General features: G+C 41.1%; 1 protein-coding gene across 1 annotated transcript in view; it reads left to right on the forward strand.

The window, feature by feature from the left end:
* MEGF11 (multiple EGF like domains 11) overlaps nucleotides 1-26,849 on the forward strand; it is a 279,625-nt gene that overhangs the window by 219,442 nt on the left and 33,334 nt on the right. The window contains exons 12-18 of the mRNA XM_054214943.1: nucleotides 1,228-1,348; nucleotides 2,937-3,100; nucleotides 3,506-3,608; nucleotides 16,960-17,106; nucleotides 19,774-19,908; nucleotides 24,282-24,410; nucleotides 26,719-26,847. Coding sequence (XP_054070918.1) covers nucleotides 1,228-1,348; nucleotides 2,937-3,100; nucleotides 3,506-3,608; nucleotides 16,960-17,106; nucleotides 19,774-19,908; nucleotides 24,282-24,410; nucleotides 26,719-26,847 — 928 coding nt within the window. The remainder of the gene's footprint in view (nucleotides 1-1,227; nucleotides 1,349-2,936; nucleotides 3,101-3,505; nucleotides 3,609-16,959; nucleotides 17,107-19,773; nucleotides 19,909-24,281; nucleotides 24,411-26,718; nucleotides 26,848-26,849) is intronic.

Genomic DNA, 26,849 nt, shown 5'->3' on the forward strand with positions numbered 1-26,849 from the left:
TATGGTGCTCAGAAATCTGTTCATATTTCCTTTTACTGTCTCGGTGTCTGGTGCTGTGATATACAGGCTCCTGGAGGTACTTGCCATGGCACAGGGAAGCTGACATTTTGTGCATTTATGTCGTGATAAATGGATCCCCCTATCAAAGAGTGAAGCCTCTCACCTGCAAAAATACATTTTGACCAGTATCTTTTCCCCTGAGCTATGGTATAGGTCACAGTGGGCAATGTAGTTACTATTTAACTTTGAAGTAGGATAGCTTTCTCTGACACAGAATTAAATTTTTGAAGTTTGACTCACTGAAGAAGTAAATTTAGGAGCTAATTTGTGATGTGAAAGTCAGGACTACACATAGAAGAAAAAGGAGCAAAAATACCTCATATATGCTAACAGATGTTGACCAGACTATGGGACTTAGTAAATAGGTTTAAAGGGATCTTACTTACATTTTAAGTGACTTGTTGCATCACATGAACAACAGTATTAAGAACCGTGTCTCTCCGTTCAGTCACATAAGCTGATCAGTGCATACAGCGTACCATAATTTAATGTTGAAATATACTATATCTCTGTAACGTGGAAGTGTTTACTGTCCTTGCCCTCACTTTCCCCACACCTAGAGCAGAAACAGGACAGAGACTGTGTTCTGCTCCGTGTGCCTCCTCTCTGACATAGGCATCACTCCTTGTTCAGCATTCTTCCTAAAGTCACAATCTCATGAAAATTAATTAAAGACAAACGCAGGTACCAGCTATGCATAAAAAAGGTCTAATGCACCTGCCATGTAGTTTTCCTCTCTGTCAGTCTGTGGAAGATGAGCACATACGCGATCCTTTAGCCTTTTAACAACCCTATTCTTAGAATATATTTTCCAAGAAATGCAGAGCAATCTTTGCATGGTTTCAGACTGTATATTTTGTGATTAGTGTTTCGTAAGTGATGTTTTGCTTAATGATCTAACATCTGTTCTAGGAGGTTTGTTTTTGTAACTTCCCCACCTCCTGCTGAATGAACGCCAGAAACTTGTCCCTTTCCTCCAAGTCAATCAAAGCACTAATTGCATCATAATCATGGGAAGCAGCGGTGACTGCTCAAGTGCTGAAGACTCAGCAATCAACTCATAACACTCTGTTCACTGTTTCGAAAGAGAAAGCCTCCCTGTGCAGAGAAGGGAATTTCCTGCAATTCAGATTTCTTTAGCTGACTCTGACTTTTTTTCATTTGCAGGGAGATGACTGCACCTTTACCTGCATGGCAGGAACCTACGGCACCAATTGCTCATCAGTTTGTAATTGCAAAAATGATGGTGCATGTTCCCCCGTGGACGGTCTGTGCTATTGCAAAGAAGGTAAACAAAATTCAGATTTAACAATTATCTGCAATTTGGCATCAGTGCTTCTCCCCTTTTAAAGTGGCACAGCTGTGCAGTCAGTAACTCCACTATTTTCTTGTGCCTGTTGGTAATTCCACAGTCTGACCGAGTATCAAAACTCAACAGGGGCTTGACTGTATGTTTTGTCTCTGCCCTGAACAGGGGCCAGACTTAACTGCTCTGCTGCAAGAACAGGTCACAGAACTAAGGGAGCTGGCAGAGCCAAAGCAACCCCCAGACTGTTGTGTTTTTTATTCTATCACTTTGCTGCCCCATTTCTCCAGGACTCAAAAGCCCCTGTTCTCCCCTCCATGCCCAGAGTGACACAACTGGGCAAGGGAGCAGAGGCAGCCTCCTGCCTGTCTTTTCTTTAGCCCGTTGCACTGAGCTGTGCCCAGCCCTGGTTTTCCTCATCAGACCTGACCCTGACCTGCAGGCTGCCGGCTTGTCTCGACCTTGGGCTGGTCCATTCCCACAGGCTTTCTTGGTGCTCTGGGCTCCTACCCGATCCCAGCTGCCAACCCTACGCATGGGGTCTGTGGGGTGGGCCCTGGCTGTCCGCCCTTCTTGCTTTCCTCAGCTCCCCATCCATGCTGTACCCTGACACTGTGACACCCCAGCCACGTGCAGTTATCCTCTGTCCCTGAGCTGGCATGGGGTTGCAAGATGTGGCTGTCCTCTGTCTGAGGAAACAAGAAGTCTTACCTGCTCCAGAAGCTCTCTGCAAGACTAACGTCTTTTCTTCTCACACATTTGTCCGTAATTCCCGTATGTGCCTGGTAGTGAGCATAACCCATGTGTCCAGTAATCGCTCAAGAAATCTAGTACTGCTCCATAGCACAATACCTCTTATGTTCCCTGTGTAGCAGTGCCTTCTCCAAGAATACCGACATGAACTATGCCTGTATGGCATACATAAGCCCTAAAACAGAAGTGAGGCAAATAACGATAAAATTTGGCATTTCAAACATGAATTAATGGATCACTGTAGAACCCCATTTAATGAGGGTGTATAAACCATGAGTTACTGCTCAACTCCATTACATACAGCTGCAGTGTAATGAAAGCCATTGTGCGGCTGGTAGTTAAGATTTGAGCCTTAATGGTTAGAAATGATGGCCTTGGTCTTTTTTTAGGTGTAATAGCTTCTTTATATTAAAGAACATTCTCAAAAAAAAATGAGGTAAGAAACAGACAGCATCAAATGGCAAAGTTTCTTGCATTCTTGCTGATCAGCAGGTCTCCAGCCTGCCAGGCTGTACTGCACGCTCTCTTGCTGCCCGAGCAGTTCCCAGAGAGGCATCAGACACCTTAATCTGGTAACAGCCAACACGGTGATACCTGTATCACCTTTCCGTATGTATAGATGCTGATAATGAAGTTGGGAGGTCATAATTTAAGGGTCGGGTTTTGACCCCAAGATAGTCTTAATTTACACCAAGATCAGGAGAAAACTGGTCCTAGAATCAAAGAGCTGCAGTTTGCAAGCTGCCTTGCTTGCTCACTCTACCTTGCTTTTTTTTGTGAAAACATCCCAAATGCTGTTTCTCTCATGTTTCTTTAGGGTGGCAAGGAGTGGATTGCTCTATTCCATGTTCAAGTGGAAGTTGGGGTCTTAACTGTAACCAGACATGTTATTGCACAAACGGGGCGGCCTGCAGGCCGGCTGATGGCTTTTGTCTCTGCTCCCCTGGATGGCAAGGGGACTACTGTGACCAGCCGTGTCCGGTGAGTACAACTGGGATGGTCTTGCATCCCCTTTAAAACCACAGTCCACTTTGCTCTTCTAAATGTACAGTAGGTCAGTATCTCATTTTGTCTATGGATATCTGAAGGAAATCACGTGTAAATAACAGATTGGAGTTCTAGCAGTCCAGTAGCTGTATTGTACTTTGCATTATATTTTAATAGAGCTATTGCCGCGTTATCTGCATTTTCTTGAACAACATTTTTTAAAGTGATTCCTCATTTGGTTCTATATAGAAATGTTAGGCACTGAGTTTTTTCTATCTTCTCTGTATGTTAATTTAAAAAAATGTGACTCAGCGTTAAGAGGAACATGATAGATGGTTTTGCACATTTCCGAACAAAAAGCTGATTACTAAGAGACTTTTTTATTTATGTTTTTTGAAGGATGGAACATATGGTCTTAATTGCAGTGAACGTTGTGACTGTAGCCACGCAGATGGGTGTGATCCTGTCACCGGCTACTGCTGCTGTCTTGCAGGCTGGACAGGTAAAATGAGAAATTACCATTGTGAACCTTAGGGGGTTTGGTTTTTTGGGGATATGGAGAGGGGCTTGGGGTGTTGTTTTGTTTTGCTACTCCGTCAGTTATAGCACTGGACTTCTGACTGCAAACTTTTAAATAATAGATTGAGACAAGATCAGCTGAACTTACCCGTATTTAAATCACTCATGATGGTGACAATAATTGGCATTCATTAAATTTGTATTCAGATTAGTTGAAGATGGCTCCAAACCTGGAGCCAGATGTTACCCTTCTGTAAAAAAAATCCTCAGGAGGGATGCAGATCATCTGGAAATCCTGCGGAGTTTTTCTCCTTGAATAGCCCTTTCCACGGGGGTGCGGTTGTGGAGCTGTGAATCCTGAGACCATCATACCTGGGGATGCAGATAGGTGTTTTCTGAATGCTAAGAGGCATTACAGCTGCTCCATCAAAAAAACCCTGGTTTTGTCACAAAACTGTCTTTATGCTTTTCCCATTTTCCCATGCTTCTTGTCAAACGGAAGAGTAGTTACGGAGAGCAGATTAATGCTGGTTTGACAAAGAGTTCTCATGATTACACAGAGGCTGAGAGGAATATTCAGTGAAGTCGGAGAGTCCAGGCTGGAGGTCTCAGTACAATCAGACCTGCACTTGGCTCCGTACTGATATGTCTCTTTGCCAGCTCCTGACAGCTAGCATAACAGCAGCAGGGGGCACGTTATTGACCCAACCAGTATTTCACACTTAGCTGCCTAAAATACTGGTTAATCTCCCTCAGCTCTCTGTAGAGGCCCTGGAGGGAAATAAAGTTATATTCCTGCCCTTAACTGCAGAACCACCAGTAGCACTGGCAATCAAAATGCATTTGTATTAACAGCAATTCACTTGGAAAATGTAATTGTTTTTCAAACAAGTACAAGTAGGAAGAATGTATGGAGCAAGGCAGGCTGATCAGGCAGCCAACATTTGGGATACTGTCACTTTACCCTTCATTTATACTTTAAACCCATGCATGCCTTCTATTTCTAATCGAGAGAACATCACAGCAGCTCAGCTCCTAGGAGCATGAAGCAAAAGCAATGAAATTATACCTAGAATGTACAATGGAAAAAATCCTTTAAGAATTTAATAAAACACAAAAATAGGAAGTTCTACACACTGCTTACAACAAAGCTACTTTTCCACGACACTGAAAAGGGCATTTTTCCCCCCCCAGAAAATCAATTTTATAAGCTCACTAATATCCTCTCCTCCAGCTTGCATTCTTCACTCACTGGACTGCATTCATCTTTCTTTGAGCCTCTTTACCCTCAATATATCCATCTATCAGGCTTTAAACCTCTACTGTGCATCATTGATGATGATCAAAGAAACAGCTGGTAGGCTTTCCTGTAGTCATTGTGAGTGTCCTCAAGGGAGAAAATGTTTTTTAAAAATACAGTAAATTAAAGAGATACATTTATACACACTTACTCTAAAAGTTTATTACACGTCTTTCTGGATATAACATTCCAGAGGAAACTGCAGAAAATGTACTTTGCAGACAATGCAGACTAAAGGTGTGGCTTTTTCTCAAAGGCATTTACAACAAATGCTCTGTACTTGTTCCCATGCACACCTGTAAATGCACATCAAATGCAGATACAAAATACTGCAAGTAAAGGTAAGACTAATTTCTGTGGTATCCTTTTTTTTTTAATTTCCATATTGGGCAGGATAAATGTATATTAACTTGCAGGGGACTTCCTGCAAACTAAGCATTTCATCCTTCAGCGTGCCCCTGCAGTTCTGGAACTCCCTTCTGCAGGATCCCATTTCAGGGAGGAAAACATTACGTTAGTATTCAAGACCAGGTTGGAGCTGAGATGTTGACAGGGCCATGTAAGGTGTGCGCTGGAAATGTTGATAGACAGACAGAGCCAACATGTGTTTTGTCAATTCTGCTTCCAATGTTTTTTCCTCTTGGCTTAGACACCAGACACGAGGATAAATTCTGCTCATACTAGTTTGAAAGTATGTAATTTAAGAAATTCTTCAGCTAGATAATTATATTTTCATATTAAGGAGTATGGCATCGGCGAAAGATTAATCTTATCTGTAGTTGTTGTGAACTGGGCCATGGTGTGTATTGCAGTGCATTTTATAAATATGACGTGATAAATAATTCAGGCTTAAATTTTTGCTTTCTGAATTTGGTGCTAATTAGGCATGGCCTGAAAAAGATCAGAAAAGTTCAGCATCATGGAACATCTGAAGGTTTTTCTGCCCACTCACACCAGACAGAGAATTCACGTGGCTTTCTGATCCTAATAGCCACAAAACTTCATCTGAAACAGCATATTCTGTATGTTCATCCCACACGTGGGACTCCCTCTTGATGTCAATGTTCTATGTAAAGATCAAGGAGAAGATTGAACCCATTTTCTTTAAAGTAGTTTTCAAGTTGTTACCGATATAAACCTTCAGAGACTGATAGATGGTAGGAGCATGGAGGAAGACTGGGAAAAGAAGAAAAAAGGCATGTGAAGAGTAGCATACAATGTAAGTTAATAGCAGTCTACCATTCTTTTATTATGTTATGACTGCCACCCATCAAGACTTATTCAGGACAGTTCCCTTCCTTGTGTACCAGCAGGGGGAAGGTAATTTTCAGCAGCTGAGTGTACCTGGCAAAGGGAAGATGATGAAGAGATTCCCGCATATCAGGCAGGAGATCGCAAACCAGCTGTATGCATAAATAAGCACGCTGGCAACAAGCTGCTTAGAGACGTGCATGTACGGTTTCGATTAAGTTCAGTGGGGAATTGCACATGTGCAGCCAAAGGCAGGAGTTAGATCAGATCTAAAGATGATTGTGCGCTGTTGTCATTGCTGAAAATTACCCAGGCAGGTACACAGGCCCATTGTATCACAAATGGCTTTGTAGATAGCATGGCAAGCATAACGTTTGTACATAAAAGACCAAAACTACATTGGCAAAAGGCTCTCATGTGACACAAGGAAAGTTAAACTTGTTCAAATGTGGGCCAAAATTGGATCTGTGACTTGTTGACGCAATGCAGAGCTGAATTTTCTTCCATGTGAAGGAAACGTCAGATGCAATAACAATAAAGGCTCAGCCTTGTGCTGAATGAGTTCTCCACCTTGCACCAGTGCTGCATACGCCTAACCTGACATATATTAATGTACCCTTGAAATCAAAAGAAGGCGTGTTCATAGCTATTGCTAGGTTAAAAACGAAAAGTGTAGCCCCCAGCAGGATCAAGTCTTGACTGATTAGACTGATTGTTTTGTAAGATTAATACGGGTTAATCCAGATCTGCCACGCATTTTAGATACATATCACTTCTGTGCTTCATCTCTGTGCCTGTGTGTGCACATGGGTGCCTTAAAGCTCCCACAAATGTATCCCTTCCACAAATGACACTAGTCATTTGTGGAAGAGGTGTTATTTTGTCTACATTCAGGTTAAAATGAAAATGCTTGAAAATGGAGTGCTAATTGCATTTGGTTAATTAGGGATCTTGCACACACCAAATCCTCAGAGAGAATGGAAGCACAGAAAAGCTGCATGGTGGAGCATTTCCTGGAAGTCCTTTGCAAGTAAACAGGTCCTAGAGAAGCAGGCATCAGTCTCATCTCACCCAGATGCCACCTTCTGTCCTGCGTGCTCAGTGACAGTGATAAGGTCATAAATTTCAGTTAGGTTCTTCTTAATAAATAACCTGAAATCGGAGAGAAAAGGACCGGCTGCCCTGGTAGCCTTGCTGGGTGGGTCAGAAGCTAGGGAGAACATGGGTTGGCAAGGTTCCTCTGGTGGGTGTGATGCTAGGCGGCTCTGGAAAGCACAGCTCCAGCTCAGCCGTTTGGGTTTTGTGAGCTGAACTGCACACTCCAGCAGCTTGGTCCTCTCTCCTCAAGGTGGCTGCTAGCAGCATGTTTTGTACCAGAAATGGCTTCCTCACCGATACCAGCTAGTTATTACGACGCAGCCTTTAGTTGGTTCACTCAGTACAACCCTCCATAATTAAATTGGTCATAGCTGCTGGCCTGTCCTCTCATTTCTGGAGGTGCGCCCTTTGTGTGTGACCTGAGCCAGGTTAGCGGGACTCTCTGGGAAGCCAGACGCAGCCATTGCTCATCCTGTCTCCAAGACCCGAGTCTGTCCGTTTTCACAGTCAGACATCCCGCTCGCAAACACGTTACAGAAAGGAAAGCCACAGGCCTCGCTGATATTCACAGCAAGCTCATTTCCTCCCTGTAACGAGTCAATGTGCTTCAGGTTAATTGTGGCAGTGCGTAGTTTGTTAACCTTTCAGATATTACAGTGGGATTAAATAGGAAGCGATCTGCAGGGGGATATATTCCATTTCTGTGAATGTTAAGGTCAGTTAAAATCCTGTTTATCTGAATTCCTTTAATCTGAAATGCTGTCTTATCCCAGTCTTGGTTCTGTCTTTCCTTTTTTTTGTATCACGCTCTGGTTTTTATAGAACGCTGCGGTTGCGATGCTATCTCAATTATCCACTGAACCAGTTTACTCCGTAGTTTTTCTGAATATCTGCAGTTTATTCAGTACATTTTAACATCCCAAAAATGTGTGGGGAAAATCAAATGGTCTGTAGATGTAAGATGGAAAATATAGAAGTGTCCATCCCGTAGTTAATTTTAGAAGAACTCCTCATAGTTTTTCCTTAATCAATCAGGATGGCAAACACAGGTATGAAAATGATTCGTGGTGGTAAGGAAGAAATATCTTACTATTGCGTCGGTACTTTTCACCTTCAGGCTTCTTTCATGTCTCAGAAGAGCAGCCTCCCTCTTTGCCGTTACATACGGGAAATCAAAATATATATTTCACTGTCCTTTACAGCCTCAATAATTTTCATACGTTGCCAGCAACATAAACCCTAATTGTCTCTTATCATGTCTAGAAATATTGTACAGTAGTTGTGGTAGTCTCGAGTTGTAGGGATTTCCACGAGCGATTGTATAAGCGAGTTAATGGGGTCAGGAATCGTTGGCTGGGCACAGGTAAGGTGAGCTTTGAGGAATGAGACTTCGCGTTCGTGAGAATTTGCAGGCTGCGAGTGACATCTGCACTGTCACTCAAACACAGAACCATGTTTTTTCCCTCCTGTGGACACATTAATTCAGTAGAACTGATAAGCCTGTTACCCAAGGGAAGGCCCTTTTGAATTTTAAAGAAACAGTGACCACTTTGACGGTGAGCTCTAAGGTATTTTCAACTCCAGGTTTTCTGAGTTCTTTGCAAGAAGGTGGTATATCTTTGAAGAAAAGAAACGCAACCGTTTCCATCTGACTTTCCGAAAAATGCATTTTGTTTGTATTAATACAACTTTTCTTCCATTGCAGCTGTATCCAGTTTATAATCTTAGGGTGGGATCCGGTCCTCAACTCTATTGAAGCCAGAATAATTCTATTGCCATTAGCAGATCAACTTCAAGAGCATGCTAATATAGTTGGCAGCTGTCTTTTCCACGCATCTTTAAAACCAGAAAAAGTCTAGGACTTGTTTTATGCACCTACAGGTTTTTAGCTGAAGAGATCCACAGTAGTTTAGAATTCGTAATGTTGTGGGTTGGCTTTTTTTTTTTTTACATCAGACTGTTTCGTACTCTCGTGGTTTCTAATACAAAGCCCAAAATATCAGAATGGAGCAATAGTAAGTTCCTATTAAACATGCGTTTTCTAGATGTCTAATCCCATTATCTAAACCATATTTTGCACTTATCACTTCTGGCAGTCTTATCCCAGATTTTTAAATTAATAATTTATTTCTGTGATTATTCTGTATCCTTACATTAGCTTTAAACAGACAGGAAAACTAGACATTTTTAGAGTCAGTCCAAAATGGTGCATTTTAGCCTCTCTTCTGGCCTCTGCCTTTCAAATGTGGAAATCTTTTCCATATGAAAAGGTATGCTTACTCTCCGGATTCGACAAGTGCCCTTTAGTCTATGAATGTAACATAAGCTTATTAGAAATTAGCTTTAATTTTTCATTGACTTAATTTCAAGTGAGTTGATAAGATTTTAATGTCAGGCTGTGCTTAAAAATTCTCTCTTTGACAAGAACCTTTAAGTATGGTTCCTGCTGATATAGGGCTAATTTTCAAAAATATGAATTATGAAGTTATATCAAAGACTTCATTGATGTCCTGACATTAATTATGTCTGTGCATTCCTTGGCAGATATCTAGGGGGCTCCAGATTCTCATCTAAGTGAGGTTTAGTTGTGTTTGTCCTGCGCCAGATTTAGTATATATTTCACCTTTCATGAAATCAGTTGGATTTTTGCCACTCATTCAGTGGGAGTTGGATCAGACCCTCAGACTATAATTAGAAACTGCAGTAAGCCGACTGCTAAACTTAAGCACGCATGCAAATGGTTGCAGTATTAGTCCTATAAACACAGAAGAGATACAAGTTCATTTATCTTTGTGTTTATTTTGGGGTTTGTTTTCACTTATTAAAAGACAGCTTTTAAATTTATGTGAAAAGTTATAGCTTGGATGGCATCCTGGATTACACTAATTTAATGGGAACTAGAAAACGATGCTAGAGATATTCAGCCATTTTCCATTTCAATATGGAAGCATTCTATATATAAGCTTGGCTGTGTGTACAGTACCTTCACCTATAAATAAATGTGGGCGAGAAGTGGTGAAAAATTATTTGTGAGCATTTCAGCAGACTAAATACTGGATGCTGGCATGCTGTGCACGAAAGAAGAAAAAGGAAAGATCATTCAGTAAACAGCCAGCAAGCTGAAATGTTGTATATATATGTTGTTGGTGTAAGCGTTTGCAGTGACAAATGTTGTAAATGTCTTCCTTCGCATTCTACACAACGGAGAAAAGGTTGAATTTCAGTCAGCGTTATTGAACACGAAAGGCTTGCGCGCATTTGGTTGTACAGCAGCTCTTGCTAAGCTGCGTCCGCAGCTCATGGCTTAGCTCGGGGGCCTGAACATTGAAGTCAGGAAAGCAATACAGCAGTACATTTTTTTCCCACTTACAAGTTTCTCCCTCCTGTTTACCTGCTGATGGTCTGCTTGGATCTTTCCCAGGTTTCTCTTCTTTCTTGACCTGAGACCATGTCCAGAGCTTGAGAAGTAGTAGGAAGGAAGCATCCTAAAGGGGAAGGAGGACTGCACAGTATTTGACTCCTTTTAGTACTCTTTTCTTCAAGATCTGCCCTTTCTGCTAGTGGCAACTTTTCTTCCTGCTATAGTGCACCCTGGAGAACATCCTGTAGCAAAGGGAACCAGATGATCCTTAATTTTAGCAAACATTTTGACTCATTCAATTTCTTGTGAGGTAGGTCTCCTGCCTCAAAAGCTTTTATTGCATAAATTCCCTGAGTTGGATGATTCATATCTGGAGTTTTCTCTAGATAATTAAAAATAGGGGTACGATTAGTGCTCCACAGAGGTGCATTAGGCTGTAAGTATATTACTTTCAGAAAAACACTTACATTAATGGGTGCATAAATCGCACATGCAATGATGGGAGAAAAGACAGTTAAGAATTTTTCACTGGCTGCAGGGAAAGGCTTATTCTTCATTATTTAGGACCAGATCGTGGAGGTTTCATTTAGACTGATGGGCTGTTACACACAGGAGCCGCCCCTCTGAAGCCCACCAGTGAAGGATGCTGAGCAGGGGAGGTAAGGGCTCCACTGCATTGATTTGAAAAAAATTTCACAGTTAGGAAAGCATTTAGAGAACACCACAAAAGTTCATAGATAATGTGAATGTGGCTGCTGTTATCTCTGTTGAATAGTTTCACTATATAAAAACAAAAATAGCTTATTTGCAGAGTGGATGAGCAGCCATCAATTCTTAATGTTTCCATTTAATTTTATGAGAGATCCCTTTATGTTTTCTTCTATCTGTTGCCCTTCCCAAGCAGATTTTCTCATTCTTCAGCATCCTTAAATGCTGAACTGTCACGAATTGTGCTGTGGTGTTTCAGAGTGGATCTGAGTCAAATACTTCAGGGTTTGACTCAGGTAGGAATAAATATGAAGATGCAAAAAGTGATAGAAAAGCGTCAAGCATTCTTTATGAACTCTAGTTCATATGCTGTCATAACACCTTCTGAACAGCTGATCCAGAGCTAATCAGGTAGTTCTTTCTTATGTTCTTATTGAATTTTCTTTTACCTTTTATAGACTGAAGCAGCAAAATATTTACTACTTAGGAAAGCACGTTGATCTAATCTCAAACACAAAGCTGATTTAAATAGAATTTATAGGGAAAACATAAGTGTAACAGCAATATGAGTACTGGGGAAAGAGAAGGAGTAAGGTTAAAGAAAACGTGAACGTATGATTATAGAAATCATTGGAAATAAATGTACAAATTAGGAGGCCAAGGCACGACTTCCAGGTGACCTCAGTGGACTCTGGCTCCGACCCTGGTGGGACAGCCACACGCTTAGGAGCCCCTCCAGGGCTGATGGCTTGGTGGGAGATGTGCTGCAGCTGCCGAAGGCATCGTGCTGGTGGGACAGTCCTGCTTGAAGGAGACTGGAGGGATGGTATCGCACGCAGGAGCAGTCCATTCTAGAGATCACATTCAGGGGTACTTTCCCATACCTCTTTTCAGTGCAATCAATGCTTGCTGGCCCACTTTCTGCAATTACTTCTCTAAAATAGCCTTGCAGCTCTAATCATTAGGCTGTTTTCTGCTATTGAAGCAGTATTGCTACCGTTGTGGTTTTGCCACTATGTATGTATTGTGTCAACAGGTAGACAAACCCCCATTAAGGGTTAGTAGTGCTGGAAACAAAAACGACCAGGCATTCCAGATCAAAGCCAAGCGTGACTCACCAAACTTCAGGCCTCCACTGTATTGCCTGCATAAATCCCGCTCCTATTTATGCATAAAAAGCAGTTCTTTCCAAAGCTATTGAAATGCCAGAAATAAGAGATTATTATGACTTCATGTCATGTTGAAAGACAGGTGGAGGAGAGCACAATGTTTGTGTTGGATTCAAATGTCTGCTGAAATCATTCCTGTCATTGCTAATTGATGTTGCATCTGTCTTTAGATTGTGACTATTGAAAAAAAAATAGCTGAAGATCTTATTCAGAGAAATAATTACAGTTCTACACTGGTAGATATAAAATTAAAGTACATGGGGGGAAGGGAGCTACGTCCTATAATTTATCAAATTCCTACATCCCTGAAAAATAATTAGATGCCGGGCAGCATGCAGGCCCTGCTGCAGAGGCTACTGTCAAGGGGATAGCAGTGGTCAGAAATAGGCCACTGGTTCTCATTTGTTCCATCCATTTTTGCTCTTCTATTGTGTTTGGAGTATTAGTTTCCAACTATCTAGGGACAAGGCAGAAAAACAATGGCAGGCTTTATTAAGAGCTAGAGACGTAATCCCCAAACACGAGTGCAATTGCACAAGTAAGCTGGAAAGGGGGAAAAGGGAATTCTACTTATGTCTGCCGTTCAGGAATTTCACCCTCCAAAGTCCTTCAGTGTGATATAGTTACAGGCAGTACTAAATCTGCATTACTTTGACAAACTTTCATTGAAGCCATTGAAGATTATTAATGGAAGCGGAATATGAAGTAGCTCTTCAATAGGTGCCTCGCGTCCCAGTTGTACGGCTTGGGTTTGGTTTTTTGCTTTTGCTTTTTCTTGTTCCTTTTCGTGATGGTTGTGTGGATGTTAGCTGGTCTTTCACAGCTGGATTTGTAAATTTTAATACAAAGACGCAACTTCATCTGGTAAAAATTTGTGGTGTTCCATGTAAACTGGACACAAGCTTATATCATACCAAGTCACCAGATACACACTTCTCTAAGCACTCTGCAGCAAAACTGGACTGGAATATATGATATATATTATTACCATACGACATACATGACTTGATGAGTTTCTGTCAGACAGAGCTCTTGCCAGACATGCTTCCTCCTCTACCTCTATCCCTGCCATTTTCCTTTATCAAGATACCGTCTTCAACTCCGCATTGGAAGATCCCTGCACAACCCAACTGCTTCACCCCTGGGAATTCTGCGCTTGAGATACGCCAGATACTCCCGATGTCCCAGACAGCAGTTGCTTTGCCACTTGGTAGTAAACTATCCACGTACAGAGCAGTCCAAAGGATGGCAGTGAAAATCCTGCTGGAGAGCAGAGAGTGTTTGCAGAAACCCAGTGCCCCAAATCCACTCCAAGCCAAGGAGGTTTTGTGGCTGTTTCACAGTCAAAAGCCACAGCAGACTCTGCTCTTCCCTTGGCTCTGGCTTACTGCACGAGGGTGCGAATGTCCTTTGCCCACGTACAGCGGATAACTATAATTTTATGTAAGTTAAGTGAATTTCAGTTACAATTCACCCCCAGAACACTGTTTAAGAAGGTCTTGGAAGTGTAATTTCATACTAGTATCTGCAATTGTGAACCACAGCCTCAGGCAGTAAGATAATTTCCTGGTATCTAGGCAATAGAGTTTATGTATAGAACTGCTTCCTGCAGCTTCAAGGACTTATTCTTCTGATAGTTGTCTTTCTAATTTCTACATCATGCTTGCGAAACAAGGAATCTGTTCATAAATTTGGAATCTGTGGTTGTAACATGAGATAATACACAGATGTGTTGACTTCAGCATTTTTTATATTTCTGGAAATTGAAAACTAATTGCTTATCAGAAATGTTCATCAGCAAGTTCCTGAGTAAATATTAAAGTTTTACGTTAAAGAAGCTTGCTGGTTCACTGACTCCGATTGTAAAGTAGCTGGGAGGGATGGACTCCCCCTTCATACGCTGGCAAGTTAGGGAATTGTAAAACTAAGGTGCCTTTTTTAGCTCAATTCCATAAGACATGCATGTCCAGATGCAATTTTAACTTCTCATTTACATTTGCAATTGCAATTCAACGTGTGTAGGAGCCTCCAAAAATGAAGTCTTCCATGAGAATTAACTTAGAGTAATATAAAGTAATAAACATTGTTTGCAGCACCTTCTCGGTTGTCTTCTGAAAAATTATACATAAGTAAGTGTTGTACTGGGTATCAGTGTCTTCTAGAAGGTTTCCTTTTCCCCCCTTTACATTTTGTTACAACAATCGGCTTCACAATGACTCATTGCCTTCGTTAGGAGCGGGAAGACATCCCTCATTATTCATTACTAAAGGAAGGACTTTGCTGCTGCAAAGAACAGCCATGGCATTCTAATTCAGCCACCTTTCAAGAGAAAGGAGTCAATGTCATTCTTCCCCAAATTTTGCCAAAAGAGACAAGAAATAATGCTGTTTAATTGTCTCCATTTATAAATAGCCCGTTCACAATGAGAGAATTGTATTTTTAATACTGCAGCCAGGAGGAAAAGATACACATTTTTCTACATTTGTGTCTGAATTTCATTCCTGGGAGCTCGTGCTGAGACTCTCAAAACTATAAATGATCATATATATTTACGTATAAATATGAAATGTATTTATTTACGATTTATTGTATGGCTTTAATTACAGACTACTGTAGATGTATTACATAAATGCACACACAAAGCATTTACCGTTTAAGTAATCCGAGGATATGTTTGACTTCAAAGGGAGTAGGGAAGACTGTATGAAAATAAGTGTTTTTCTTGAATTTACTGATACAAATGCTCCTTGTCTCTTTTTGCATACCTTTTTTTTTGTTCAGATTTATTTACTTAGATATTAAGGGATAGAGCTTGTATTATGTTTTTACTGTATTTTAATGTGTTTTTTATTAAGCTCCACTGCATGGACCGTGCCTCTTTATAAATAAAGCTATGATCATGTATTACTAGAAATGCCATTTCGAACTGTACTTTTGCCAGACTTGGTTAAGATTTTCTAGGAAGGGACATTATAATTGTGTGATTAATCTTCAGAAAAGGGAAATTTTGGCTCTGCAGTATTTCTTACTGTATTAACTTCAGAGATTTATAAAACCAACTTGAAACTGCACTGTAAGTGTGTTTATAATGACTTTTAGCTGATTTAATAATCCTCCAAGTTTGGTGACTGTACAAATCACAGCTTCACAAATACAGTCCATTACCTGTAGCATCCAGATGAAGTTATCAGAGGTGGAGGAAATTACTTGGGATTGTATTTCTCCTTAGCGATGCACTAATCCAACCTCTGGCTGAGGCTGGGGCTCTCAGAGTCCTTGTCTGCATTTATCCCATTATGCAGTGGGGACATGTGCATGGATGATAAAGAACATCTTCATGTTCAAAGTCTAGCTAGGGCATGTGTGTTCTGTCAAATCTTGGTGGCGCAGTTGTAAGGCACCCGGTGGGGTAACGTTGTTAGGAAAATTTTAAAGGCAGTCTGTGATTCATTTTTTCTGATGTTATCAGTATCGACAGTGTGCTACTGCTAATGCCGCTCCCTGCAGCTGGCAGGGCTTAACGTCTCGCTTAGTTCATGATCCTGCAAACCTCTTTCAATCCAAGGAGCCCTTGATCATGCAAATAGCTCTGCTAATTGCAGGTATTGGTACTGTCTTATCCCCGTGGAGGAAGAGCCTCTCGGACAAGTAATGGTGTGCAGGATCAAATCCTGAGATTACTTTTATGTGTGACAAGCCATGGCACAAGGTTGTTTTTAAAAGTCACCAGTTAAAACCGTGTTAAGCTTTCTGGCTGCGTGCTTCGTTTAGTGTTTCCAAGCTTTGCTTTTCATAATAATAAATATCAAACAACAACCCTGGGAATCACTGGGAGCTGGATTGGCAGGTCTCAGTCTCCATTTAACATGCAAATGATCGGCCTGTGCACACATATGGCCACTCGCTCCATCAGAACTTGGTTCATTAACACAGAACTCGGAGAGCTCTGGGTGGATGTGGGGTGTGTGCATAATAACCCAGTGCTTTAAGCCAGGAAGTGAACAATACACAGCATAGAACTGAGTTTACATATGTTCAAGGATCCAAATACTGTACATGTTTTTGCAGAACCCTGATTTTTCTTTTTCTGGTCTTCCAATTCACAACAGTGAAGTAATCAGGCTTCAATCAACTGCATCTTTCCAGACCAGTTATTTGTGATATTTTGGGACTTCAAAGCAATTCCTGACCTTCATCTCTCAGATGACATGCAGAGTTTCTTTAATGGTGCTAAGGACTGAACAGGAGCCCACTAACACCTACAGAATTCACCTCTTTGGCATTTTCTTAATTTTCACTTTATTAAGCAGATAAAAGGATAGCTATTTCCTTTCCAGGCTCCCTTGTTTGCTCTGTGATGTGTGAGGTATCGGTCCAGCCAAACATTTCTTTGATCAACGAGCAGAGGAAGCTGTGTGAAACCTAACGCATCCCTTTATGTCTTTAGGCATCCACTGTGACAATATATGCACTCAGGGCCGCTGGGGACCAAACTGCTCCATCTCCTGCAACTGTGAGAATGGGGGATCCTGCTCCCCAGAGGATGGCACCTGTGACTGTGCACCAGGATACAGAGGACCCTTGTGCCAGAGAAGTAAGATTTTCCATAGATGTGGTGACAGAAGCAAAGAAAGTAGAAATGTTCATTATGACCCCAGACAGTCAGAGCCACAGGTTTCTGAACTGCTTTAGCTCACAACTTCCTAAGGGCAAAAGCTAGCCTGGAAAATGCTTCTTGATCAAGAAGTCAAGACTCTACTGCATTGAGTCCTGCCTTTTGTTTCTTCTTCTGGCCTCCCACAGCACCTGGAGGTCACAGGTGACCTGAAAGAAGGAGCAACACCTTTACATACAAAACTTGGCAGGATCTGGGCAAAAACAGATTTACAGTTAAGTAGCTGAAACTATAGGATACCTATTAAACACTCAGCTACAACCCATCACATCGTGACAGGTGGATGAGCATTGGCTATCAAAATAACAAGGCAATGTTTTCTTATATGCCAGAAAAAGAAACACAGCAGCCTGAAATAGCTGCTGTCTGATGCTTTGCTGTTACATATTAAAACGTACCAAGGAGATAAAAATCCTCTCATTTGCTTTATCTGGGAAGTTGCATTTGCCCCTTAGGGACCCTTATTCACTGATCCAAACTACACGCAACCTTCTCCCTGTGTAAACAAGAAATGGATTTGTCTGTCTTTTCTGCAGCAGCTCTTGCTCTTCCTGTAAGACATTCTGCATGCCCAGTTCATATATCCCCTTTGATTTCACCAGTTACACTTGACACTAGAACACACTCATCTCTAAAAATAATTTGTAGCTGACAGTTTTTATTTAAAGCCATTATAACAATGACCTCTAGCACTGCTGTAGTTAATGGCCTATAAGCATTTCCATTATAAACCCCAATTTCCAGGTGCTTCAGCATATCTGTGTAGCTGTAAAATCTCTCTCCAAGGCTAAAATGTGGTGCTCAGAGCTTCAGGGAATTGGGGAAGAAATTGTTTTACAAATTTGAAACCCTAAGAGTGCGAAACTTCCAGAAGTTAATAGTTTCTGACCTTTCTGAGATGAAAAAAACCAGCTTCGTTTTATCAGGTGATGGCATGTAGGCTACAAGAGGCAACCCGTGTCCCCAGCTTGCAACTCCAGTAACCAGGCTGCTCCCTGAGGACGTTTGCTGAGGACGTAACGGGGAGAAATTTTCCTCCCCGCTGGGCTGACAGCAGAGGGGTTCTGTGGATGCTTCTGCTGTTGCCTTGTGTTGCTGAAATGCCTCTCCTGAATATACAGCCAGGGAATTCAGCTCGCTCCCACCTCTTCTGTGAGATTCAGGCTCAGGACTACCTCGTGAAGAGGACACCGCTGTAGTTGAAGGTAGCTTTAGCCTGCTAAGTTGGCTCTCAGAATCATTCCTGTTTTTCTCTTGCAAATTCACTTAGAAACAGAATTTAGCCTGTAAAGGGCAGTGCTGAAGACGATACTCAGCCAGCTTGTTCTGTCTGTGTAATCAGGATTACATGAGACACCGGGATAGTTCACTGCTCTTAGGCCTGCAGAACTGTCTCCAGGAATGATCCAGGTTGTTTTATAGCTAATGCATCATCAACAAACCTCTCAGCTAAGTTTCAGCTGGAAATCTGCAGTAGCGTAAGAACCTGACACCCTCTGGGAACATACGAACCAAGAGAAAAATTCTCATTCAATGAAAAAATAGAACGGGCATGATATAGTAACCAGTGAGCCAGAACTAGATAACGGAGAATCACAGGAGTAACGATAAAAACATATAAAGTCATTTTTACAGTTACTTACTGCAATTTAATGTTTCTTTGTGCTTATCTATCGCAGCGAATGTTTGGACAGTGGATGGTTTTTCATTCTGCATGTGCTTAGAAGCGACAATACGCATTTGTAAGAGATACTGAGCCATAATCTTGGCACTATACCTTATGTACAAATTCTATAATAATTTCAATCTAGGTTTTAAGCAAATTAAGCACACAGTTCGTGACAAGTTTACTCAGCTATCCGATGTGATTACTGATGCAAATTAGGTGATTTTGTATGCTGTTACCATAATTACCATTTTTAGATTCTGTTCATCACTTATGGATGCTGCTTCTGCAATGGCATCTATAAACTGGCTGCCCCAGTTGAACACAGGTATTGCACCTAATATGTTTAGAAATCAGCTTTTGACACAGTTGTTCGGATGTAAAACGTTGAGAGTTTCCTAATACACCTTCTCTAATTTCTTAGCTTAATTTCCAAAGGAAATGGCATTCTGAGTTTCTGTTGTCTGTACGCGTGTGCGAGTATTTCTCTCCTAGCTATCTTAAAAGCTTTGGGATATGTGTTATTAACCATATCTGCAAGGGGACTGTGAGGTCTTGAACATCTTAAACTCCCATGTTTTGTAAAAGAGTTTATCAGGAGCAGACGAGAGAGACTCCAATTAGTGTCTTGAGAGAGAGAGGCTGCTGAGAGAGCTCCGCTGTATTATTAAATAGCCAAGGACTTACATGAGGTAGGATGGTCTGTGTGTTTGAACCACAGGAGCAGTTTTACTCTGAGCTCACACTTCATTAGACATGAAATAATCCAACAGGCTTCACAATTTCAGCGAGTCACAAAATCGTGTTTTTAAAAATTAAGAAGTATTGGTTTGGGATTAAGACAGAGAGAGAATTCACGAGCTCTCAACAATGAGAAATCTTCCGAAAACCTGTGACAGCTTATTTTGTTTTGTCTTCAGTTTGTCCCCCTGGCTTTTATGGACACCACTGCAGTCAGCCGTGCCCCCAGTGTGTGCACAGCAGCGGCCCTTGTCACCACGTGTCAGGACACTGCGACTGCTTGCCTGGATTCTTTGGCGCTCTCTGCAACCAAGGTACTGAGCCTGACACCCCCAAATGCCACCTCCTTTCCTAAATTTCTGTGTCTCTGACTTTGCAGCAAGACCAATCGCAAGGTTCCTGCCTTTTTACCTTGTTTCAGCAGTGTAGATCACAAGAAATTCTCTACTTCAGAGAGAAAATGCAAATAGGTACTTAGTCACCCTTTTGTTAATATGATGTGCTCCTGCTTTCATAAATAAAACAGGTCTGCTGCTCTGTATTGAAGTGAATATGGAATGAGACACCTGCTGTAAATATATCAGCCATCCAATGGTTTCATTTTCCTCTCTGCTAAGCCGACCATATCCTGAATGTCGATGGCACCTTCATGCACTCTTTTGCAGCTGGAGGTGTAGATAGTAGTTAAGGTAAAGGCCAGCTCCGGTACACAAGCCCAAACACCCAGTTAATGAATGGAACCGTAGTTACACTGTCTAGGACCTGACTGGGAGTAGCCAAAATCGTGCACACCTAAACACAAGTGCAGGAGACAGAAAAATTTGCACCAAGGCAGGGAAAGCCAGCTAATTTTAACAGGTGAAGAGTAGCTTCAACTCCCCCTAACGTCCATCACTTTTTGGTACCTTTGACAATTAGTCCACTTTTAACCATAGGTTTCGTTTTCAGTTTTATCCTAAAAATGCCCACAAAGTCATTACAGTATTCTGCAGAGTCTCAGTTATTGCATACTACTGTGGGTATTTTCTACATTCAGATTTAAAAGAGATTGTTCTTAATGGCTCCTGCCCTTGTGAAGTCACCATCCCTGTAAAAATTGAACTGACACTTTTTAATGACCTGCTTTTCAGTAAGTTAGAAATTGCAGACAGCACTTATGCAAAATCATTAAACATAGATTAAGTATAACCATGTTTTCTTTTTCCTGTGCTGTATAGTCAACTAAACATTATACCAATTAATTTATTAAAATGAACATATTTCAGTGAATTTGTCCATTTTATGTGAAAAGTTAGCCAGATTTCAAAGCGTAAGCAGGGCTAATTATCCTCTTAAGAAAACTATTTTACTTTTGCTCAGATGTTCAGCACTTCTGGTTTTACTTTGAAATGTTGATCTATCCAGCAAATTAATTTTAAAATATTCATGTCCTAATTAAAATCAATTTGTGTTGCAGCTTGTCATAATGAGTTAGCATGTAACTTTATTTTGTAGAAAGAAAAATGCTAATTAATATTTTCCATTACAAAAAAGTGAAATGAAGATTTCACTTTGGAATTTTCATCTCCTTGTGCCGTCTCTTTTCTGGCAGCGGGAACATCCTTCCGGCAGCAGCACGTGTGTGTGAGGAGCTGCGTAACCTCCGAAATCGCACAGGTTGACACGGTTGTGCTAAGGATTCTGAGCAGCAAACAACTAAGCAGCTGTTTTGTGAATACCTCTCACAATCGTGTAGCAATATGGATTGATGATAGCTTGTTACCGCTGCTAGGACACACCTGACATCCCACAGGGACTTTCAGAGTCCCACTTCAGGGCTTTTATAGCTAATTAATATCACTGTCTGCATTGTACAATCAGATTGCTCCTGAAGAAAGCGATATTAGTCCTTACTTTACAGCTTTGTTTAAAAATATTTGAGACATTTGAAAAAGTGCTTGGTTTTGGATCTCACATCTTTACACGAGAGTCACTGTGTCCATCCACAACCAGGTTACTTAAGTTAATGAGAACAACCATTTTGGCAGGATCGGTTTTGTAATCCTTCCATGTTGACATTCTGGAGGGCATCATACTATTTCACGGAGACAAGAGGCGCTCGGATGGTAGGAACCCCTCTGCTAGCTCTCACTGAGTGGCACCGAAGCATTTCTTTTATAAAGTATGACCTGTTGCCTTTGTCAGCATCGGTGTTTGGATCACAAATCTTTTCCTCATTCATTAGTATTCCATGTTGCGGTGCAAATCAGCTCCTATTTTAAGTCAGTCTTTTGAGAACTACTTTTTTCTACGTATAAAAAAAATCCAGCCTTCATTTTAGTGATGTTATCTATCTCCATCTTAAAGGTGCAATAAAAATATTGCACTGAACTGCTCTATATAGAGCATTGGAACTGAATAATGGTGTAGCACGTCTGAGAACCAGGGCTGACGGATCATTTTAGTTTTTGCTCTTGCTGTGATATGAGGGCTTTTCTTTCCTTCTCTCTCTTTCTCTGTGTCTGTGTATTGTTCTTTTCATTGTGTCTGTATATTGTATTTACTTTTATCTCTTTTCAGTTAGGGAACTATTCTGTTTAGAAGATAATTTGAAAGCCAAAACCAACTTTATCCACTCTTACAGATAAGTTCGTAGTATATAAAAATGCCTGCAGAAAACAATAGTAGGCACGTTCTTAGGTTTCTGCCATAGTAAGAGTAGAGGATGGCAGATTGTATAAAAGCAAATGAATCACAGCTCAGGATTTCAATCTGTGGCTGATTCACAGTCAGGGTAGATTGAGGTCACCTGCAGAGACTACATATGAGAAAGTGAGACTGGATGAAGTGGTAAAACAGTTGCATAATTCAGGGAAGTGCCTTAATCACTTTTTTGACATCACTATTATTTACCAGGATACAAGTCCGGTTCCATTTGTTACATTCTTTGCAAAGATGGACTGTATGTTTTATCTTGTTTTGAAAATACATCTGTTTTTGTCAGGGAACACAGCCAATAAGAGCACAGAAATTAAACATTTCATTCATTACTGAGCAGAGCTTTCCATCAACTTTAACGTTAAAGATTTCCAATAATTTGGTGGGAGGTTGAAGATCTATGTGTCTATTAGTTTTATGTCACTGTGCTTAGGCTGTTATAAGATGACTCTGAAAAAAATTTAGAGTTTCTTTTCTTCCAACTTCAAGAGTAAGCTAGGTGGACAGGCAGGAATAGATGCCGATTTTGTTAGGATGCAGCACGTCTGTTTAACCGCTCTCAGTCAAACGTATATATAATCCTTGGAAACCACATTTGCAACCTAATCGAACACTTACTACAGCAAGGGTACTGGAGAGGAGTAGGTGGATGGATGCCAAAAGACAAGCATGACATTTCAGCAATTGGATATGTGCTTTATTTGTGGGAGTAGTCTTCCGCTGGACTTATATGGTAAAAATACTTATGGAAGTGGCAGTCTTGCTCCTGGTTTACTCTCCGCTTGCTTGATTGGAATCTGTGAGATGCCTCCCACCAACATTTCTGAAAGCTGATCTTCAGCAAAGCCTCGTTTAGGCTTCAGCACAGCCTGTTTAATAGCAAAGGCACCTTCCCCCCTCACCACTATTTTACCCAGAGGAATGAGGAGGGTGATGAGGGGGGTACTCCAGCGTACCCAACATTGCAGTGCCACGTAGTGCAGGACGCATTCTGCCAGTGGGACAGCAAGGGAAAGGACTAGAGCTCTTAGAGCCTCTCTTTGCAAGCTTATCCGCCATCAGCCATTTCATGGGAACTGGCCTCCTACAACAATAGCCATGGCTCGTACGTCAGGCCGTCCTACCAGGTGGTAAGGATTGCACCTTTGGGTCCATTATTACTGTCATTATCAGTTGTAGAATACAAGTGATATACTAGTATATCACTAGTGACAGACCTGAAAGTAAGAGTCCCCGTTGCTCTTTATCTTTTTTAAGGAAATATTAATAATAAAACAATAAGAAAAAAATAGAATAATATTTCATTGATGTAGTTTAGTTTCTTTTTCAACACATAAGTTCTCTCTTTCTTTTGTTTTCTCTCCTCTTCTCTGAAAGGAGAGAGGTTAAAAAGAGCATCTGTCATTCGTTCGGTGGCCAGCCCATCCCAAACCACAACAGACTTCTTCACTAGTTTGATTGATATTTAGCCTAAAATATTCCTTTCCTACTTTTGTTGTTCTTATGGTAGAGGTTGTAAATCCTCTGAGCCAGCCCAGAACCTTGACCGGGGACCCCTTGACCAAGTCCCCAGATCAATCCCTTCCAGCCACTTGCTTGTGTTTACTACTACCCTCTGAATTCTCCTCAACTTTGCTATTCTCTTCCTCTCCCAACAACCCCTTCTCTCTGTTTTGTGTCTCCTCTTTTCATCCTTCCATAATGGCCTTCAATAATTGTAATCTTCTAACTATATCAGATTCATTTTCCAGCAGAAAAGTGGATTTCGAGATGACGTTTTCCTGTTGGTTTTGTGCCTGGGATGTAAGCAAACAAGATGGACTTGAGTAATTTCTGCCCTTTCCTTCTTTCCAGAAGAATTTTGCCCATTTGGCTTCAGCAAATAAAAATGTTGTAATTACTTTTATCTCTAATTGCTAAATGTTAAGTCCTATGACTTCCTCTTGTTCATTATGAAGAGCCTTCAGTAAACTGCCTTGTGTTTTCACAGTCTGTCCTGGTGGCAAATACGGGAAGAACTGTGCTGAGGTCTGTCAGTGCACCGAGAACGGGACCTGCAACCCTATTGATGGATCGTGTCAGTGTTTTCCAGGCTGGATAGGGACGGACTGCTCTCAGAGTAAGCAAAGTCTTACTTTTCCACTTCCTCTTTAAAGTAACATATTTTCCTGTTTAGTGTTTTCTGAAAGTTAAAGACAGATTCTGGGGAAATCCCTGAAGTATTGAGCAGCCAGTGCCTCACTCTCTTTATAGCTTATTTCTTTTAATTAATCTAAGCTAGCTTTGGCTTGAATTAGTTTCTGCATTTGGAATTTGCAGAAGCTGTTACTAGCTTCTATTACAGGAAAGGGAGGTCACAAGCTTTTATCAGAAAAGAAAGCTCCATGCTCCCTTTTAATTTCTAGCTGGATTCCCTTTTATTTATTTTTTGAAATCATTTTCTTTCAGCTATTACATTAGAAATTATTAACCAGTAAATGTTTTCATGTACCAAGCCCCTAGAATTGAGAAATTAGGCAGCTGAAATATTTCTATTAAATGTAATTTAATTGTAAAAGTCAACGTGGGCTTGGAGGGATAGAGGATTTCTTCTTGAAAATTGCCCAGGTAGAAGATTGGCATTTGCTGATCCCAAAGTGTCATTTCCTGAGAGCATCCCTTAATTGAAGACAGATCACAGAGGGAAGCAATATCCTATCATTCAGAAATGTTACTTCATATTCAGGATACAACTAGCATATTAGACAGCATTCCAGAGTAAAATATATTAAACTTCAAGTGATAAAGTAGGCATCGGATAAAAACAGACGGCTGTAATTTTACTTTTATTGTGTGTCTTCCACAGACAGAATATTGCTGTCACTCAAAACTAGGGTAAAAAAAAAAGAAAAAAGAGAGAAAAAAGACAGAAAGCTCCACAGATTCCTCATTATATTTAGCCATGTAATTGGGAAATGAATGTTAGTTTCTGTTAACCTTGAAGAAAGATGTTTTTTCTTACAGAGTGAGGCAGCAACAATTTCCAGTTTAGCAGGCAGAAGGACCTGGTGATAGCTACTTTGTATTTTGGATGAACAAAGTGGGAACCTGACTGTTTCCTCAGTTACCTTCTTGTAAAGAAAGTGTAAACCTCCCCGGGGAGCCTGGCCTGACACCAGGCCCCTGGCGGAACCTGGCCTCACATCCCCGAGCCCGGTACTGAGCTATTTCGGGCAGACCAGCCTCCGCAGCAGTTAACCTGGGATGACCGAGAGACGGAGCTGCAAAGGAGATAATTTTAGCTCCAACTCCAGAGCCAGTTCTGGAGCCACTAAGAGACCCTGCAGCTCTGGCTTACACAGGCATTGTAAAAGTACTTATAGCACGAGTACTTTAGGCCAAATCCTGTTCAGCTTTACATTGTGTGAGTTCAGTGACCTTTTGTTTGATTTACGTCATGGCAGGGTTTTTTTCTATTCATTCTGGCTTTAGAGATGTCTGTAATATGCCAGAAACTTGCATTTATTCTCAGAATTGGAGCCAACGGCATGCATGGAAATAGGCACCGTTTCTGTACTTTCAGGTTTCCTGGGAACCATGCCTTATTAATTCATGTCTTTAATAGGAAGCAATGGAAAGTGCTTTTTAAAGCAAAAATATAGTTGTTACATTGAAGGGTTATCATCATTTTGGATCTTTTAGTCTGGCACTAATAACTGTAACTTACTGCATTCATTTTTGGAGGGAGGCTTAAAATAACTTTTGAAAATGTATTAATATTGTACTTGTTGAAATTTTTAATAGACCTGGAGATTTTAATTTAATATTAGCCCCATCAACAAAAGCAATCTGATTTTGTGGATGGGAATTCATACTGTAAGAAGTTTTCTTTACATTTTTACGTAATTTGAGTAGCACTCTCTGCTTCAAATGAATGTGGTAATTTTAGTAGTTGATTGCATAGCAAAAGTAAACCATGAATAGCTGTGCTTTATTATGCAAGAATTCCAGAATATCAAAAAGGAAATTAAATTACCTCCATATCTTAAAACCCTGTCTAAATTGTCTTCACAGATAATGCCGGTACGGCAGGGAGAGTGGCTAGAGCACTTAGAGTAATGTAGTGTTGAGGGTCGCTGTCTCATTGGTTCACGTGTTGCAGCAAAGACCTGATTCTGCCTCCTGACCTAAACGGGGAAGAAATCCCTTGTGCCAGGGCTTGACAGCGTGGGGGAGGTTGCAGGTTGGTGTCTGGGTTTGCAAAGGAATCGTTGGCTTGGAAGAACCGGTCATTGTCCGGGACTTGCCGCAGCCACGCCAAGCTCTGCAATGCAAAGTTCTGCCTTTGCTGGTTCTCACAGGTTCTCCCTTTATTGTTGTTCCTCCGCAGCACTAATGCCGTATCGTTGCTTTTTTTGTCAGCTGACAAATCTTTTTTATTTTCATAGCTTGTCCCACTGGTTTTTGGGGCCCTGATTGCTTTCATTCATGCAACTGCCACAACGGAGCGATGTGCAGCCCTTACGATGGAGAATGTAGATGTACTCATGGTTGGACGGGGCTCTACTGCACTCAGCGT

This window comes from Rissa tridactyla, chromosome 9, assembly GCF_028500815.1.
Source record: "Rissa tridactyla isolate bRisTri1 chromosome 9, bRisTri1.patW.cur.20221130, whole genome shotgun sequence".
NCBI lineage: Eukaryota > Metazoa > Chordata > Aves > Charadriiformes > Laridae > Rissa > Rissa tridactyla.